This window comes from Anguilla rostrata, chromosome 9 (assembly GCF_018555375.3).
Source record: "Anguilla rostrata isolate EN2019 chromosome 9, ASM1855537v3, whole genome shotgun sequence".
Classification (NCBI taxonomy): Eukaryota; Metazoa; Chordata; class Actinopteri; order Anguilliformes; family Anguillidae; genus Anguilla; species Anguilla rostrata.
The window spans coordinates 30,691,640-30,710,815 of NC_057941.1; the positions used below are offsets into that span (position 1 = coordinate 30,691,640).

Here is a 19,176-nt window from a genome sequence, read left to right on the forward strand (position 1 = left end):
TAAATCCTATAACAACTCCATGACTGATATTTATATGTTTAAGTAAAATAACAGTCATAATTAATAGTATAATTGTTGGTTTTATCACATTTTACCTTGGAGCAGATTCGTCTATTCCTCCTGGTCCACACCACTCTCAGTTTGTCTGGCTGCCTGCAATCACACAACACAGGTATCATATTACACACCAACATTACATTAACATCACATTAACATTACAGGAGAACCAGAAAGATCTGGAGCAGTGAGATGTACAACACGCACGCTCATTCTGTGGAAGTGTTTATGCAGAAGACTGCACATGTGCGCACAGTCACGCACCCTCATGCACAGGCACACAGTACAGACAGCCTCGATAACACCCCCTGTTATCAGCCATATCTTTGCCAGGCCTCGGTAAATCTCAGCTTTCGGTGACCTTTCACCTTTCAATCCTCAACGGCACTGGGCCACAAACATAACAATCTTCTCTAGGGAAGATTTTTACAGAATTTTGTATGTCATCAGTACTGTACAAAAAATAGACAAGTAACCACAATTAATTACCTTGAGAAAAACTCTTTAGTAAATTCAAAATGATCAATTCATTTTGGATAACATTACCTCCAACTCCCTTCTAGTTATCTTGTTGATATCAGGCAATAATTAACTGAAGAAGACAAGTAGGGTATATTCATAAGAAGTTTCAAGACAGAGGAGGGAGGAAAGATAAAGAGTGAAAGAAAGAAAGAGGGAAAGAAAGAAAGAAACTTGGAGAGATGGGTGTACTGACGTGGTTTAGTAAAAAAAGTTGTACAATAACAATTTCTCTCACAAAGACACACCCTTCCTCACACTAACCACACCACACACACACACATACACACACAAACTGGATGCACAGGCACAGGTACAGAGGCACAGGAACACAGACACACACATACTCACACAGTGCACACAAACACACGTGTGCTTCCACCACCATCAGAACAAATATTTTTCTTTCTGTGAATCATGGGGGTTGGTGGCAGGCGGTAGGGTGTAATAGCGGTGGGGTAGTGACAATATCTATATTTTGACTTGCATCAGATTTTTACTCAATAATGAAATAAAATCATTAAAGCTAAAACAGGAAATACCACCCTCCCTCATGCTATTTTTGCATATTTACTGATCACTCCCTGTAGTCTGCATTTTTCAGTATAACTATAGCAGCAAAAAAAGAATTTTGATGAAAGTGTGGCATTTCTGTTGATCTCTGCCTCGGACAGTGCAAACCCCTGTCGCTTAAGCATACTCCACATACACTATAATATTATTATTACCAGTAACATAAACCCAGGACACACACACACTCACACTCACACTCACACACACACACTTACACACCATACTCCACACTGCCTCAGCGGGACCATGCAGAACCAAGCTAAACCCACAGGAGAGCCCACATATGACATCACTCAGTATCGTAGGTTTCTCAGTGCAGACCACGTTAGAAGCTCACTGCTGAACTGAGATCAGCCTTTATCTCAAATCAAAAGCAGCTGCTGAGATGCTAGAACCCGTCCAAGAGTGACGAGGAAAAAAAAACAATGGAAATGCATAATAACAATTCCACACCCCAACCCCCCACAAAAGCCTCTCAAGGAATTTTGAAGGTATTTCTCATGTTATTCAGTGCCTCACTGGTGCTACATGAAATAGAAAAAAGTAAAAGTACACCATGTACTGAAAATCTGACTGTTTTATAGAGGCTAGTGGCTACCTGAACATATTTGAAACTGGTATCGTGGTAGCACAAGCCTGGCACCCGAAAAAAAAATATTAATGTGAAGTTAAAAACGCTGCCACAGTCCTTTTTAAAAAACAAATGTCCAAATTAAACTTAAGATAGTTTTGCTTTTTAATATTTATATGAATGGCTTTTTCTCCACTGTTTGCTTATATTCCTGCTTTGCTCAATGTTCTCTACGTTTGTTTTGTCATCACAGTTAAGCTGAGAGGCTGAAGTTACAGACAGGCACGGTCTTGTTCAGACATCCATCACGAGATGAGCATTACTGTCCGCAGCGGAGCTGGACTGAGACGGCCGCAGTCACACGGGAACCACCAGGAACGGCCCCTGGTTTAGAACGGCAACAACAAATACGGAGAGCAGTTAGGAATGTGCCTCCAGTCGGAGGAATAGGTTTCAAACAATGAAGAAAGTGGTCTGAGAGCAGATGTGTGTGCTGCTTGGTAACGGTCCCCCTCGGCCTTCAGTGACGTAGAGATGTTTCCTCTCCATGGCCGCTTACCAAGACAAACAGATGTGTTCTATTAAAATCACGCTGAAAAATAATTTAGGTGCCTGTCAGCAAAGGACAGAGCCTTTAAGTAAAAACAAAAGAAAGTGAAAGCTGAGAATCTTTGCTCAAGCATTCAAAAAAGTTGTCAACATGTATAATACATGCTATTTCTAATTTTAAAAAAAACATTTTCTGTGTTATGTAACTGAAATGAAAAAAGGCAGTAAGGCAGAAACATTTGTTACCAAATATGAAATATTAAGTTTGAGAAACCATTCCAACCAAATGCAAATTGTAAGTAGCCAGAGAAAACTGGGAAATGGATTTTCCTGTTTCCTTTGCACATACAGTAAAAGCTGACCATTGACCCCACATGAGAATGACAGGAAGAGCCATTTTGGCTCTGGTCTTTGGCTCTGGTTTCAGTTCTGTTTACATGCAGAGGGTGTGGCCTATCCAGTCCTCCCTAAATATGGAAAGTACAAAAAAGCCCCGCCCACCACAAAACATCTTGCAGCAGGTTGTTTCAAAGGTCTAGACTCCTTACCGCTACGTTTTTCATAAACAGAAATGAATAGCACCTGGATTGCGGTGTCCGAAAGGTGCTTCCGAATCTCTTGGTGCTTTTTGGATTAAATATTATTCCACAGTATCATGCTTTTTTAGTATTGTTGGGCTTTCGTAAAGGCCTGCTTTTAGTGTGACACACAGAAGATACAATTGACCCTAAATGGGAAAATATGAGAAGCAAATATGCAGAATATTCTAAATGAAGAGTGAAAGCCTTTTCTCAGACATAACCAGACCAATGGAAGGTAACTCACGCATGCCTCCGTTATCAAACATGAGGGTCTTGTGTGAATTGCCTTGGACAAAATTCCCAGTAAAACCCCTGTGGAATCTCTGATTCCCTAGACACATTCCAGTACACTTTCCAGAACACATGGGAATAGAATCACTGGAATAAATTATTACTTGTTTCATGACCTTTTATCTTTTTTCTCTTTTCATTGTATTTTTTTTGTCACAAAAATGCTGAATCTTGAAAATGACGTGGGCTGGAGAGGGGGGTGATGTGTTGGGCTGGCAGAGTGGGGTTAGGCTATGTTGCTTTAGCACTGAACCGACAGCTGTACAGTGGGAAATCCACAGGGGGGTGAGAGATCGCCCCAGTGGCAGTTCTTCCGTCCTTTCTCAAGTTGCAGGCTAGTTATAGCATCGGTGCAAATAGGACATAAAGGCCACATTGGGTGGGGAAGCTATGAGGGAGCGGGAGGGTGGCGTGGGGCATTAAAAATAGACAGGGGGCCTGGCTGGCTAAAGCATGAGGTCAGAGAGCGCTCTACCCCCGCGGTCGGTCACCACCGGAAAGTCTGTCCTGGGTCTGAGGCGGTGGCATGACGCAGCGTCAGCTGTCCGAGCTTGTGAACGCCACACCCAGCTGCGACCGCCCACCCCCATGTGTCTAACCCACCTGCTCAGCCAGCCTTTCGAACCCCAACCCAGTGCAGTCCAGTTTACGCCTCTGTTTTTCTCACTGGACAACAAGACATTCTTCCAACAGTACTATGCAATACTATACAGTACAATTTCCAGCTTTACAAACTACAAACAATGGGGTTTACCAGCTGATGAACATACACTTTATTTTGAGAATTCATAATTTTATTATCTTGATATTTTAATATTTTGTTTTTCCCATGGTTATACATTAAAATAATCAGACCCCCCAATTTACAATTATTTTTTTATGCAGTATGGAACATAAAATAAAAATGGATCTAGATATTCTCATACATTTTGGGTGAGATATTTGTAAAATTAATTCATTCTGAAATAAACATGTTCAATTCAGGGTTTTGTACTCTATCACAAATTTGTTTTTAATAAAAAGCTTTTTCTTTATTAAAAGGAATTTACACTGGGTCTAATAACTGACTAGTGACATAGCAATGGTCAAATGTCAAATATGAAAATAATCAACTAGTCTGCCTCACCCCTGCTACACACCATCCTGTCAATTCCTTGATTGTGTGTCACAATTCAAAAAATTCACATACCACTGTCATCATTGATAATGTAAGATAGCTCACTAGCCTGTCTACCGTCCACGCTAGCAAAAGAACAGAGTCTACATTCATTATGTGGAACCAAAACAGTTCAACTTAATGCTTAGTTTAAAGCCATATGAAAAGTACCAGACTTTCTCCCCTTGACTGCCAAGTATGTCAAAGGAATGCAATGTTTGTTAAAAAAAAAACCTTTACAGTATTTTTATCTTTTCATTCTTTCCTAAATGTTTCTCAGCCTCGGAATTGCCATTAATCTCAAGGGGTTGTTGATTTTCCACACAAGTGTGTTGTAATTTGCTAATCTGAAGAGCGCACTTTGGAAACAGTGATTAAAATCAGCACTTGGAAGACCCTGAGTTTAAACATCTGGTATTGCACATTCACAGGTATGCTCAGACCGGATCCCTGTCTTTAACATCAGGCCAGGTTTGCCAGTTGATTAAGCATTGTTTAGCAAGCATATGCAACCAAAGAGCACTGCTCTGTTTAAACATGCCACCCATACTATAAATCAAGGCTCAGGCTTGAATGCCTACTGATTTGCTGACAGGGATTTTCTAAAATACAGTAAAATAAAAAGTCTATTGGTTCTGAAAAGTTATGACAGATTGTTATATGATTTTATATCATATCAAAAATTGTCAAAAAAGTAGGATAAATGAAAAAGTTGTAGTTCCCCTGAATATATATAAGGCTATATACAAGATTCTGCTATAAATGCAGGCCCAAAATAAACAGGATGGACATGCCACACATCTGTCCAGTGTCCACACACTGCACTCCACTCCAAGTCCCATATGCAACAGCTTTCTCCTGTGACCAGAAACCAACAACTCTTCTGTGACATCACACAAGTCTCTCCTGTAACAGCACACCAACACCTCTCTCCTGCGACAGCACACCAACACTTCTCTCCTGTGACAGCACACCAACACTTCTCTCCTGTGATATTACACCAACACTTCTCTCCTGTGACAGCACACCAACACTTCTCTCCTGTGACAGCACACCAACACCTCTCTCCTGTGACAGCACACCAACACTTCTCTCCTGTAACAGCACACCAACACCTCTCTCCTGTGACATTACACCAACACTTCTCTCCTGTGACAGCACACCAACACCTCTCTCCTGTGACAGCACACCAACACCTCTCTCCTGTGACAGCACACCAACAAGTCTCTCCTGAAACAGCACACCAACACCTCTCTCCTGCGACAGCACACCAACACTTCTCTCCTGTGACAGCACACCAACACCTCTCTCCTGTGACATCACACAACAAGTCTCTCCCGTAACAGTACACCAACACTTCTCTCCTGTGACAACACACCAACACTTCTCTCCTGCGACAGCACACCAACACCTCTCTCCTGCAACAGCACACCAACACCTCTCTCCTGCGACAGCACACCAACACTTCTCTCCTGTAACAGCACACCAACACCTCTCTCCTGTGACAGCACACCAACACCTCTCTCCTGTGACAGCACACCAACACCTCTCTCCTGTGACAGCACACCAACACCTCTCTCCTGTGACAGCACACTAACACTTCTCTCCTGTGACATCACACCAACACCTTCCTCCTGTGACATCACCAACACCCAAGTACTGTCCCTTTGTAGCACAAACTACCAGTGACTCTGATTCCCAAATGTCTGTGTGTCCCGGAACTAAAAGTGACACACAGAGATATGGGTCATACTTGTGGCAATAATGGGTGCAGCTTCTTTGGTTACCAGCTCCAGCCCAACAGACCTTTTAACCTTATTGGACACCTAATTTGCTTTCTTCTAGTTAGATAAAAGCTAATCAAACAAATTGCATGTTTTAAATACGTTTTACCTGATGAGACATTAAGTTGGAGCATGTAGAAAACACACAATATTCATATTCCAATCAAAATTACAGGGAAAAAAAATGTGCAAGGCATGATAGCTGTCTCCAAAAAGAAAGCTTTTATATAGGCTGTACGACCCCCTAACCTGCTGCCCATGCTGCTCATTGTGGTATTGTTCACAGGTGCCTAAAGGGCGGAGCTGAGGGTCGTTGGTGCAGTTGGGAGCACCTGTGTCCAGAGATTAAGATTGCCTGTCTCCAGATTAGGGGAGGAGCTCTCTCCCCACCTTTTGGCTTCTGTTTAGGTGTTGGCTGTGTTTTTGGTTTTACACCATACATTGCTTCAGTATACCTTTCACACATCCACTCACCTACACTACTGATAATGCTGACTTTCACACCCTTACATTTGTCCTTTTTTGTATAATTAGGTTAGTTAGAATAAATGTGAACTTGCTAACTTTTAAATGTGTCAGTGGGTGTCTCCCTTTTTGTCATGGCCCTTGAGCCAGGTCGTGACACAGGCTTACACAGCTGAGTGCACAGTGGACAGTAATGAAAATCTTCACAAAACTTCAGAATTGGCGGACTATTTTCAAAGTTAAAGTTAAAAATAGGCACAGTGTTTTAAAAGGCAAAACCGTTATAGCAGAACAACCCAAACTGGCCCCACGCCACTGGTGCCCACAAGAAAAAATTACAGGCAAGTCAAACACAGCCCTGCAAGGGGCCTTCATGCCTACCGAAGGTTTCGTATGACTCATCTGTCCCACTCTCTGAGGTAACACCAGTCCAATACGCCTGTTGTGGCTTTGCATCAATGTCTAAATGGCTTCAGCTTTTCCATTATTACAGCAAGTGGCAAAGTGCCATGCTGCACACGACCCTGTTTCACCCATTTCATTTCTATTGAACATGAATGGTTAATGATGTATGCATTGTTTAGTTGATTTTAGCTTTTCATTATTTTAAATAGTGATGGATAAATGAACGTGATCATTGGCTTCCCCATGTCGCATGTCCAAATCCACTTTGCTTTGTAGTGAAGCATCTTTGTGTATACCGTAGAGGAGACATCTTTGTAAATACAAATTCAGAAGTTGCACTGCGGCTATATTTAAAAAACTAGACGCATGCATATTATTCAAGTTGATGATATTATCACCAAAAATCCAAAAAAATTCCCAGCATGACCAGCGGGCTATTTGGCTTTTATTCACAAAAATGTCATTCTTTAACATGGTAATTGTTCATAACACTCAAGCACAATGTGTCGCACACACAAATACAAAATGGACCAGAGAGCACACAGGGGTTTTCCTTAGGTCAGTACATTTACTCAAGGAATTTTGGTAATGCAGTCTATATTTACCAGTGCCACCAAATGTATTGACCCTTTGTCCCTCTAGTCTCATTTTAGATCTTGGTAAAGGCACAAAGTTAAATAAATAACTGATTTCATTGTTTTTTAATTGATCTATTTGGTCTGTACTCTAAACTATAAACATATTTTCTTGCACACAGCATAAAAATTGCTCACTAAGGAGTACTGGGAACCATAAGCTTATTTGTATCCTATCAGCAGGCACAACTAATAAGGTGAGAGTGTAATTTATAGCATTTCTTTCTATCAACTCAGGGATATTGCTTAATTACACTGGTGCATGATATTCCAAGTTAAATGGGTCATACCTGTTGCAGGCTAGCCTGCTCCCTACTTAATAAATAATAAATCCTTTGTTCAAAAAATAATTGTTTTCTATTTTTGAATAATACTTTTATACTTACATTCAATTCCATTCTAAATTAACTTTGAGAGCGAGAGAGAGAATAACTGAATAAATATTTATACCACATAACCATGCACTAGTCTGGAGTGACTTCAGAAACCTGAAGAAGGCTTTCCAGGAACACAGCCTTCCGCTGTGATGAGAAGCCAAATGACCTGCGCGTGTGTCGCTACATCAGACCAGCCGTGCTACACCAACACGGTTCAATGCGCCGCACTAACAGGACACATCCGCGCTGCAACCAAATAAGAGGAAAATCTTCCCGTCCTCCTCAACTTCTTTTGCCACATCCAAACTTACATATAGCAAACTCCCAAATTACTTGCAAAATTAAAAATAAAAATCCTTGTTTGCCCTGTTTCTGAGATTATTGGTGCAGCGGGCATACGAACATGTTTTTAAGAAAAAATATATGATTTGGTTAGAATCTGGGCCTGTGATGGTATTTGCTAAAAAGTTTGTACTGTTTCAGGATCCTTCGAATTATCTCACTGAATGCTGACTAATCACTGGAGACCCCTCTTTGGGTTGGAAGCTGATGATAACAAGGACAGCCATGATACAGTATCTACAACATATTTTTTTAAATCAAGAAATGTACAGAATATATTTGCCTTGGTCTTTTGGAAAACTATTTTCTGGAATTATCTGCTTACTTCAACCTCACAGCAAGGTCATTATTCTATGGTAGTTTTTGTAAAGGTTGCACAATTCTCCCTATGTGAGACATTAAATGGTGTAAGAAAACAATCGCATATGTCTTCGTTTGGACTAGTTACATAGATATAGTTATAACTCTTCCCTGACTGCTGAAGTTAGACTATTTCCTCGCTTTTTAGCTTCCTGTGCAATGATACAGGCCAGGACAGCCAGAGTGACTGCTGGAATGTAAATTTAACCACACAAGGAAGCACGAGACTGCGCTCTACACGACTGCTTCAGGGGAAATAATGTGTTTAGAATATAGCTCCAGCCTATCAATGCAATATTGCAAGTCATACAAACGCAAAAATCATACAAACAAAAATGCATGCACGCGCACAGCACATACTGCACCCTTTGACATGCATCCTTTCCATGCCCTTTCCAAGGGTAATAGTCTACTAGGTCCTAATTAAAAATTGAAGTCAATTCTGAGCCAATGAAACAATCAGGCAAATTAAGTAAACAGAATGATGGGACAAAATACGACAATTTTTGTTGCAGTTGTTGTCGAAACTATTAATAATATGACAACAACACCAATAACAAAAACAATAGCAACAATAATAATAATTATTATTATTATTATGATTATATCACGTTCCAATTCTATTTTAAGGTATATTCGGAGGGACGTGTTCGTTTAATTCATTTTAGATTCGTTGTATTATATCAAATATTTCCAATTTCAACTTCGAACTTACAATGTTCATTTTATCATACTGTATAATGTTATAACGTTTGTAAAATGCGTAGTCTACTGGTGACGATAGCCTCACAATAAGAAGCCAGCATTAGAGAAAGTCAACGCGGAAGTACATTCGATCGAGCAACCATCATATCTAGCTTTCAATTTCCACATTGCCTTAACAAAGTTCAGCAAGGCAGCCTTGCTGTCAAATGTCACCATCGTACAGGAAACGCAACACTTTTAGCTGTAAGCCATCACAAACGTTCTTTCAGTTGGGCTACAGTAGCCTATACTGCATCATTACATTCACAGTGGAAAAGAAAATGTAAATTTCAATCAAACGGGTAAAGTAGGCTATTATGGGCAATATGCCCCATCAGATAATGTTTTATACGGGATGAAACGCCCTCGTGTCACGCGTTCTTTTTTCTTTAGGTTGAACTCGCTAGCTGGAGGAAGAGGGGGTGCGGGTGTTGCTTTGAGTTACTTACCACTTCTTCGTGCACTCGACTATCAATTCTTGGTAGGAAGCCACAAACTGAAATTTCGTGGCTTTTTTGCCGACCCGTTGAAGTCTCTTCCAGACCGAAGTCATGTTGATAGCTGGTTTACTGGGACAAGGCGTATGTCGGAGGAATAATTAATACCTAAATAGCAATGCCTTGTCTTCCCCCCCTTGTAGTAAAGATATAGAAACCACTGACAGTTGCCGTATGACAAGTCGTATTCGGGGAAACAAGCATGCTGTCGATCTAAACATTGACATCGTTCCGGAGGCAGATGAAGTCCTCGCGAATTGTCGCCATCCCCCTTGCAAACTAGCGGAAAAATACGCGCACAAAACACAAAGCTATGTACGGAAACTAATTACCCGCTCATAAGAGGAACCGACCCAGAATCATGATATAGACTGCGTAGGTTAACGTTAGATCGTTTTAATGTTTCCTTACTTGGTAGCCTATCCTATGTTTCAAAACTTCTGACTGATTGTACTGTCGCTTAAAACAGTATGTTTATTATTTACAGTTATTTGAGCCAGTTAACATAACGCAAAGGGTAGCCTAGTCGCTCTTCTGGCTTGCGACGTGCAGTCCTTGGTCCTTAACAATTGTTGAAACGGACACAAGAAACGAATGGGTTAATCCATAGTCTTTTTTATCGCAGACCAAGTACAGCAGTTTTGGTAGTCCCGTCCAAAGAGCACTTTCAGTGCAGTTTCCGAAGGTAAGTCCTCAGGATATTTGCTGTGACAAAACGTTCGGGTTACTACAGAAGAGCAGAGAGCTAAGTAAATGCGAGGCTGGGAACAGGGAGAGGCACGCAAAGCACTGATGATGAAGCAGTATGCAAAATTGACTGTCTGCAAACTGTCGGTAAAAGTACACCGCTGGCGGCATAATCGCTCAGACTTTGGATCTCGTTTGTTCAGCATGGTTCCCAGTCCTAATCAGGATTGATATTGTCATTTCCCTTTAAATCTGATAAGCTTAATCCTATAGAACTGAAAAGCCTTTGTATCTTTATCAAATTAATCAATTAACTTAGGTGAAGTAAGAAACAGAAATTGACAACATCATGAAATTATTCTCGTTATTATTATTTTTTAATTATTGTTGTTGTTGCTGTTGTCTAGAATAATCATATTTTTGTTGTTGCTGTTATATATAGAAAAATCATAATAGCAATATGAGTATACCTATAATAATCATAGTAACAATAATAATAAATGTAAATGTAAAACCAATGTACTGAGAATCCTGAGAATGTGTAACAAAATCCTGAGACTGTGTATTATTATTAGGATACAACAAGGCTACTACTAGCCTACTACTTCTAGTGCTACTAGGCTACTGAAGAACATTGCCATATTGACACACTTTTACCCATTTAAACACATTCGTTAGGGTCAGCTGGTTTTGTTTCTTCCCCCAAGTGGAACTCACAGGGAAAGCGTGGATGGAGGGGGAGAATCTGAGAATCTGGGGAGAAACAAGCGGAGGAAGGGGACTCTTATCACAGCGCCTAAACTATTGGGAGAATAAGGACGCTGGGATTTTCCAGAGTGCGCAGAAGTTTATTTATAATCAGTGAGAGAGAGAAGGGGCGGATAGACGGAGGCAGCTGGGCTCGCACAAGTGGAGCTCGCTCAGACTGCAAAAGAACATGCACCACACAGTAAAATACCCCGTGTTAATTGAACTCTAACATAGTAGGCCTACACATGAGTCCAATAGGACATTTGTACTCTGTAAGAGTTTACACTTTTTTTTTTAATTGTGCAACAGTCACGTTATATTCTGGTATATCCTTCATATCCTCCTGAGATCCACTGGAAAAGTTGAGTATTTAGGACAGGAGAAGTTCCCTGGCTAACATACTCATTTACCCATAGGGCAAATGGGGGATGCCTGGTTCTTCTAACATAACAATGGCAGATTTGGAATGTTTGATCAATGAATGGGCACAACTCTTGCTCTCATTAAAAATATTTGGATTTTATTTTTTAAAATCTCTATTAAAAAATTGGAATGTTTAAAATGTGAATATAAATCAAGGCTACATTAATAAAGGTGATATCTCCCAGACATATGTATGCCTCTTATCTATGTGTCCATCTGTGAGTAATTATTACTCCTATAATAACCATACACACTTGTGAAAGGAACAAAGTACAGATTACAACATCGTCATACCACAAATGTCAACTCCAATTCAGCAAGAAAACAAAACCCAGACCCAGGGAAATTCTGATTCACCAACTTATTTATTTACTAAGCACACATGCCTATCCAGGATGGCTGCATATTTAATAATGTGATTCAGGTTAAATACCTTACACCAGGCCTAGGGTGTAACACTTCCCCATCTGGGATGCGCTTCTGCAACCTTCCGACTCGTGTAGCAAGTCAAGGTGGACAAAGTGCAGCTACCACACCATATTCTTCCTTAAATGTGCTGTGTGGTGTTGTATTGTGCATTACTGTGCTGACTGCTGTGCTGTGAGCTGTGTACTCTGTGCTGTTTGCTGTGAGCTGCATTCTCTGTGCTGCGCGGTTCTCTCTCACCCTTGTGGCAGTCTAGACTGGGTTGGCTGGCAGACGTGGTTTCCTGATGCTTCCCCTCCCTCCACGCAGTCATTCGCAAGGTGGGTTGCAGTGAGCAAAGGATGTGCTTTCACAACACAATGACTGGCCCTGGCAACTATTTAACACATACTGACTCACTGTATAGACTAAACAAGCTTTGACTTATCTTACAATCCTCTCAAAAAATATTCCAAATAAAAGTGACTTGTGTGATCGAAACAGAAATCAAACCCCCAACCTTGCAATCTCAAAGCACGAAACTTGGCAACCAAAGACCCAGGTCCCTGGCACCAACAGCTAATCATGTTTGTTAGCCGACTTCAGGAAGTGATGTCACTCTCAAGTCATAACATACTCACATAAGTGAAGGCAGAGTATTCATTACATTGAGGGATCTTAGTTTCATCAAATATTTGATTAACCAATCAGATTTTTTTAAATGATCTGCACACCTGCAAGTTTCCTTCATTTTTACTGTAATAATGACAACAGTTTTTGCCATTCAGATATTTTATTTATTTCTTATTTTTTTAAATTATATAAATCTGATTTGAACACACCCAAAAATTTGTATCATTAAAATTATTCCTATTTCATATTTTTCAAATGCTTCCACTTATGTCTGAATGTAATTTTGACATGGGCTGATAGAAATACTAAGTACAGAGAAAAGTTACACAAAGAGTGTATTACCTTTTAAGGATGGTAAAGCATTACTCATTACTAAGATTCAACACATTGAGTCCAGTGTCTATTTCCTGAGCTTATACCTGGATAGGATATTACTGTGGTGATAGCAGGGGTATTTTCCCCCCATATTAGTCAGGCTGTAATACTGATGAAAGGAAAGCATATTTACTCAAGACCCAGATTCTGAATCCAGACAGTGGAAGGAACGTGTTTGCCGTATTTATAGTGTTCATGCACAACCATATTGTGTGATGAGATTCTCTTGTATCTCAGGAAGTGCTCATTCTTTTTTGCTATGGGGTCTAAAAAGGGAAACAAACAGCCGTATTTGTGCATGTCAGCCATGTTGGGGGTGGGGGGGGGGGGGGGGAGGGGGCGGGGCTAGACTCCAGACAGACTGGAGGAATAGACAGTTAATTGCAACAATTCATTTGTGTTATTTTTTCCTATTCATTTAACTGTCAGAGAACTAAAAATAAATAAGAAGAACAACTTAGCCCTCATATTGTTTTTGGGGTCAGTTTGGCCCTATTCAGCATTTGACATCTCTTAAAAACCAGTTAAGTAGTTAGGGGGACATTAAGAAGGTGACACACAAAAATTTTCTATTACTGTAAACAGTCAGTTTAAACTGCTGGGGTCGGTTTGACCCCAAACATAAAAGGCGTCATAAAATGTCAACATAATATGAGGGTTACATGAAAGACAAATATGGGAGCACAATGGCCTGAAAAAACAAGATCACACAACAAATGGGAGGAGGATAACAACAGCAAACATGGGGCTATAGAAAGATTATAATAAAGACTTATTATAATCAGTTGTGTTTATATGACACTATTCATCCCTATCCAGGACCTAAGAGCACTTCAGTGTAGAGCTAGTTGTTAACCTCAACTAATACTAATGGTTAAAGAGACTGAAGGCAATATAGAATACAAAACAATAAGAGACCATCTTTAAAAAAAAGGGGAAAGATACAATTTAAACAGTGGTGGTTCCGTGTCAGAAATGAACGTCTACAGGTTCGGGTCCAGCTCAAGAACACTGCATGGGTGTTCTGGACAAAGCAACAAATGATTATGCATTATAATTTAAGTGACGTCTGATTAGCAGGAACTATTGGAAACTCCGGGCACAGATGAAAATTGTATATGCTCTTCATAATCAGTTCTCATCAGAAGCACCCTGCATACCAACATTATGAAAAATTGCCTTTAGGAACACCTCGTAGATAGCATTTTCCAGGTGAGAATTTCATTAAAATTGTCAGACAGTATACATTCTAGCTTAAAAAATTAGCAGAAATTCTCATTTTCTGCTGAATTTTTTTTAAATGTGTATGTGCCTTTTTTCTAATATTGCACAATTACACAATGTGAGTGGTAAGCAGACTACACTCACAAAAACACTTATCTAATATTTTATCATGTATATCTTTGAACTTGCCTGCGGACCAATAAATTTTAACTATTCAACATAATTCTACCTGGATGAACATGGAGGCAGTCAATCAAATACTGAGACAGAGCTGGAACCACATCACATACAGCATTTCACAATTATATTGATGTCAAACTGAGCAATTAACAGCACATTTGCATTTGTGTTTGTGTGTTTGACCCCTGGAACCTGGTTAGAGCCGCTTGTTAGGAAGGAGGTCAACGTGACTAGGCCCTGTTTCAGTATATAGAAAACCTTTGTAAACTGCAAAGCCTTTTTTGGCCTACACAATGCACACAATGCAGGTCAAGTATGAAAAGAGAGTCTGAAAAAAGAAAGACAAACAAAGAAAACCCACACTGTTGAAAACTGACTTAGGCAACCTTGAGATAGGGCACAGTGGGGCGAGATGGGGGGTGTCTACAAGACAGGTGGTGGTGGGGGTGGGGGGGTGTTCCTGTCTCAGATCACACACTTCCTGTAGGCCTGGAGTTTGTTGATGTCTGCACATCCTGTTTCCCAACTGTGTTCAGCATGCTGGGTAGGATGGGGATGCTGTTGGAGGACTGACAGGTCACCGCTGCTTTTCACCATAACCACCACTCTTTGACTGATTGGAAGGAAGAGAAATTCTTTGCGAAAGGAAATTTTAAACCAAAATGAATCAGTAGGACTGCACGGTGGTGCATTGGATAGCTCTATCGCCTTTCGGCAGGTCCTGGGTTTGAATCCCACCTTTCTGTGTGGAGTTTGCATGTTCTCTGCAACTCTGTGTGGATTTCCTACAGATACTCCTCCCACAGTCTAAAGAGAGTAAAGTTAGGATAATTAGAGAGTCCTAAGCTGTCCATAGGTATGAAAGTGTGTGAGTGAATTGTGTGCGTGCCCTGAGATGGATTGTACTCCTGCCTCTTGCCCAATGCATTCTGGGATAGGCTCCAGCCCCCCTTCTCCATGACCATCTTTTACATCTAGAGGTAGCCCAAACGACAACCTTATTTTGCAAAATCTTGGTTTATATTTTTATATGTATTATGTATTAATTAAACGTTTGATGGATGAGTCTAGATCATGAATAGGCTCTTTTTAAAAACAAAATATAACCCCACTGGTTTACCAAGGGAATGAAATGTCCGGTGTAGCTGCTCTCTCTTACTCTCTCTCACATTGGAGAGTAAACCAGTTGTTTTCAGCAAGTTGCTATTTCAGAAACTGTCTCCAAAAGCAAAGTCATTCTGATTGCCAACAATGTGTAGCCTGTGAACATAGAATGCATTATACATACGGAATCTATTGCTCAAACCTAATCAAACCATTATTGTTGGTAGGGTTGTCATTAATAACAACTGCACATCTGCACAATTCAATCCTCCAGAATCAATGTATAATGATCCTATAATGGTAGGTTATTTGAATTTAAGAGCGTTAAGGAGAGGGGAGTTTGTTTGCCTGATATTGGAAGTAAGGAGGAAATGGGTGCTGGACTAATATCCTCTTAGACGACAGAGAGAAGTGCCCGAACACGGTGTCACTCTGCTCAGTCTAAATATAGAGATGGCTTACCATCACCTGTCCCCTGTCCATCACATTTAAGGGGAGAGACAGAGAGGAAGGAAAGGTTAACAAGGTCATTGTAAAATATAGAAAATCTGAGAAATTATCATATTTGCTGTTCATAAGTTTACAAGCCCAGTATACATAAGAGAGCATGTTATGTGACTCAGGTATAACATAGTATGTATAAGACTCCAGACCTCCTCTGGATAAAAAAAAAAACTAATTGTCAACTTCTAAGTGAGGACAATTGTTATGAGCTGCTATGTCTCTGTAGTATTGCTACATATGAATAAACAAAAATGAATATATGTTAAGATTCAGACACAAATCCCTTGGATTAAAAACAGAAAACATTTCCAACTTCTGGTTGAGGACTTACATAATACTTATCAGCTGCGTGTTATGTTTCTGTAGTACTACTGGATACAAATAAACACAAATGAATGGATATATGTTGAGATGCACACAAGAATATTTACATTACTTTCGAAGTACGTTTTTACAACTTGTCTCTCGGTGAGTCTAAACACCCTGTCTCACTGCATGTTTCTCTGACTGAAATGATTAAAAACCTGACATTTCAAGTGATGGGGGCTGGGGAGGGGGCTTGTAACCAGATCAGATCCTTCCCCGCTCTACCTCACTGACCCCCCATGGACTGTTCATGCCAGTCTCATTAGCTGCTCTGAGGCGTTTGAGGGGGATTTCCAGCTTCTGTAATGCCTTAGAAAGCCCAGTGGCCCACTATTAGGGATTCTATCAGTACCACACACACACATTTTACCATCTGGGTAGAACTACCTTTACTCTAGGTTGACTAACTATCTTGCGGGCGATACAGCTCAGGAGGTAAGAGCGGTTGTGTAGCAGTCGGAGGGTTGCCGGTTCGATCCCCGCCCTGGGCGTGTCAAAGCCTGAGCAAGACACCTAACCCCTAACTGCTCTGGTGAATGAGAGGCATCAATTGTAAAGCACTTTGGATAAAAGCGCTATATAAATGCAGTCCATTTACCATCCATTTAGGAATAATGTAAGTAAACATGACAGTGGTGGTAATGATTCAGCTGGCTGGGATGTCTCATCGATCTGTAGCAACTTCTGCTGGTCAAGTCTGTGAAACTGCATATGATCAGACACACGCGGTCCTTTTGTTGACCTGCATGCGAAAGATCTTCCTCCAAATCATGTCTGTGCTAATCCAACTTGTATGCTGCGGTGGGCTAAGCAGCAGTGACTGGTGTGCTGACGTGACGTGCTTCGGAGGAGAGCATGGTTGTTTGTGCTCTCCCAAATGCATAGCAAAGGTTGTTGCAATGGACCATGAAGGAAAGGTTTGGGCATTCCAAACCGAGAGGGAAAAAAAGGGGGAAACATTAAAATAAGACAAGAACATGGTAACATGAACCTTAAAACACCTTAAGTTGCAAGAGAACCAATTTCATACATAACATTAGGCCTCATCATCTCATACACCTGGGATATGCACACAACCAAAGTTCTGCATATGTTTCAAGAATCACATATTGGCTTTTCGTCAGAACATTTTAAAGAACAAAAGTAAAAACAATTTAAAAGTTTTGTAAATTAGGCCCATTGTTTATATACTGTAGTTTGTGAGCGGGGAGCCTATCAGATCAAGTTAAAAGTGACCATTATTTGAGTGTTACACCTTTGAGTCCAGCTCCTCCTTGAATCGTCATACACAGCCCCAAACCCCTTGCATTGCCTAATAAGCACATGTCCACCATGAACGATCTGTTTATTTGACTGTGCAGGAGGAAGTGTGGGAACCCAGGGCTTGGGAAAGCGATGCGCGCGTAGCCTATCCGAATCACTCTCCGCGAGATTCCACTTGTATGTAGAAGCATTGAAGCCCATGTCATTCTCAGAGTAATGACAGTTGAGTTGTGTCGTTGCAGCCCACATAATCACAGAAAGTCAGTATGGCTTAGTAATGGTTTCCCAACGAACTGTTTACGATAAAAATGTTAGCATGGCTTGCAGTGGGGTTTCTATTTTCCATGTAGTCCTGCCTTGCATAACTATCTACATTGAGTAAACGGCGACAATTGTTTCCCAATTTACTAGCAACTGGGATCCGAGTCAAATAACTAATGTGAACGTTTTTTTCAGATGTTGACACACGATGTAGGCACTATGATCATTGACTGAGGTGTCTGTTGACTATACCAAGGAAATTAAAAAATACATTGCAACATACTTTCAGTTATAATGCAACATATGCTGCCTCCCAATGTTTTTTTTTTTTCTTATTGAAGCTGACACAGTTAATGCATTTATTTGTTTTTCACATATTTTGCAGAAAAAATATGCGAGCGCTTAAAATTCTTGGTAGCATAAAACGCACCCGGATTCGCCATCTTGTGGTCTGTTTTAGGACTGCAGCAACAGTGTCTACCCGATATAATTTTCAAGACTATTGGACATGTCTTTAGTTCAATAATACGTAACATTGACTAACTACTTAGTTGTTTATGATAAGACATGAATAATTTATAAGAGCTGTACTAGTCATTAATGATCTGAGGGGGAATGTTTAAAGGAATTATATAAATAATGTATATTTATATCAATGTGTTTTTATAATCAATTTTAACACATTTGATTTATTTATCTATTGAATATGAATGTATAATTTACAGGAACATATTTACGATTACTACTATGCTACAGCACCTTTATAATACAAACTACCCTCTGTGGTATGGGCAGGGTGGAAGGCCTTTATTGCTTTACTAAGATATTTTCATGTATTACGTATTGCCTATTTTACCTTAAGTTCTTTGCTGTTATTGGCTATGCCAATTTTCTGTGACATGCTGCAAACCAAATAAAGATTTACTCTACTGTACACTGTTATGCCACCAGTACACAATTAGCTGCTAAGCTGAACAACCAACTTGAGCCTATGTAAAGCTCTAAGGACATCATGACCTATTCACTGTGAAACATTAAGTATATACAGACCATCTCACGGTACTTATAAATTAAGTAGCATAATAATTCAGAAGG

At 40.2% G+C, this 19,176-nt stretch overlaps 1 protein-coding gene across 21 annotated transcripts in view; it reads right to left on the bottom strand.

Moving 5' to 3' along the window:
- The window catches only part of LOC135263538 (EH domain-binding protein 1-like protein 1), a 44,542-nt gene extending 33,634 nt beyond the window's left edge, over window positions 1–10,908 (bottom strand). For 2 of the 21 annotated variants that reach the window (XM_064351685.1, XM_064351683.1), the window contains exons 1-2: window positions 9,859–10,903; window positions 96–153 (exon numbers count right to left, since the gene is read on the bottom strand). In XM_064351685.1, the coding sequence (XP_064207755.1) occupies window positions 96–153; window positions 9,859–9,962 (162 nt within the window). In that variant the 5' untranslated portion in view covers window positions 9,963–10,903. Of the gene's footprint in view, window positions 1–95; window positions 154–546; window positions 909–9,858 lie in introns of those variants that run through there. The other 19 variants (XM_064351693.1, XM_064351694.1, XM_064351684.1 and 16 more) reach the window with 18 other exon arrangements.
- Window positions 10,909–19,176: the final 8,268 nt, after the last annotated feature.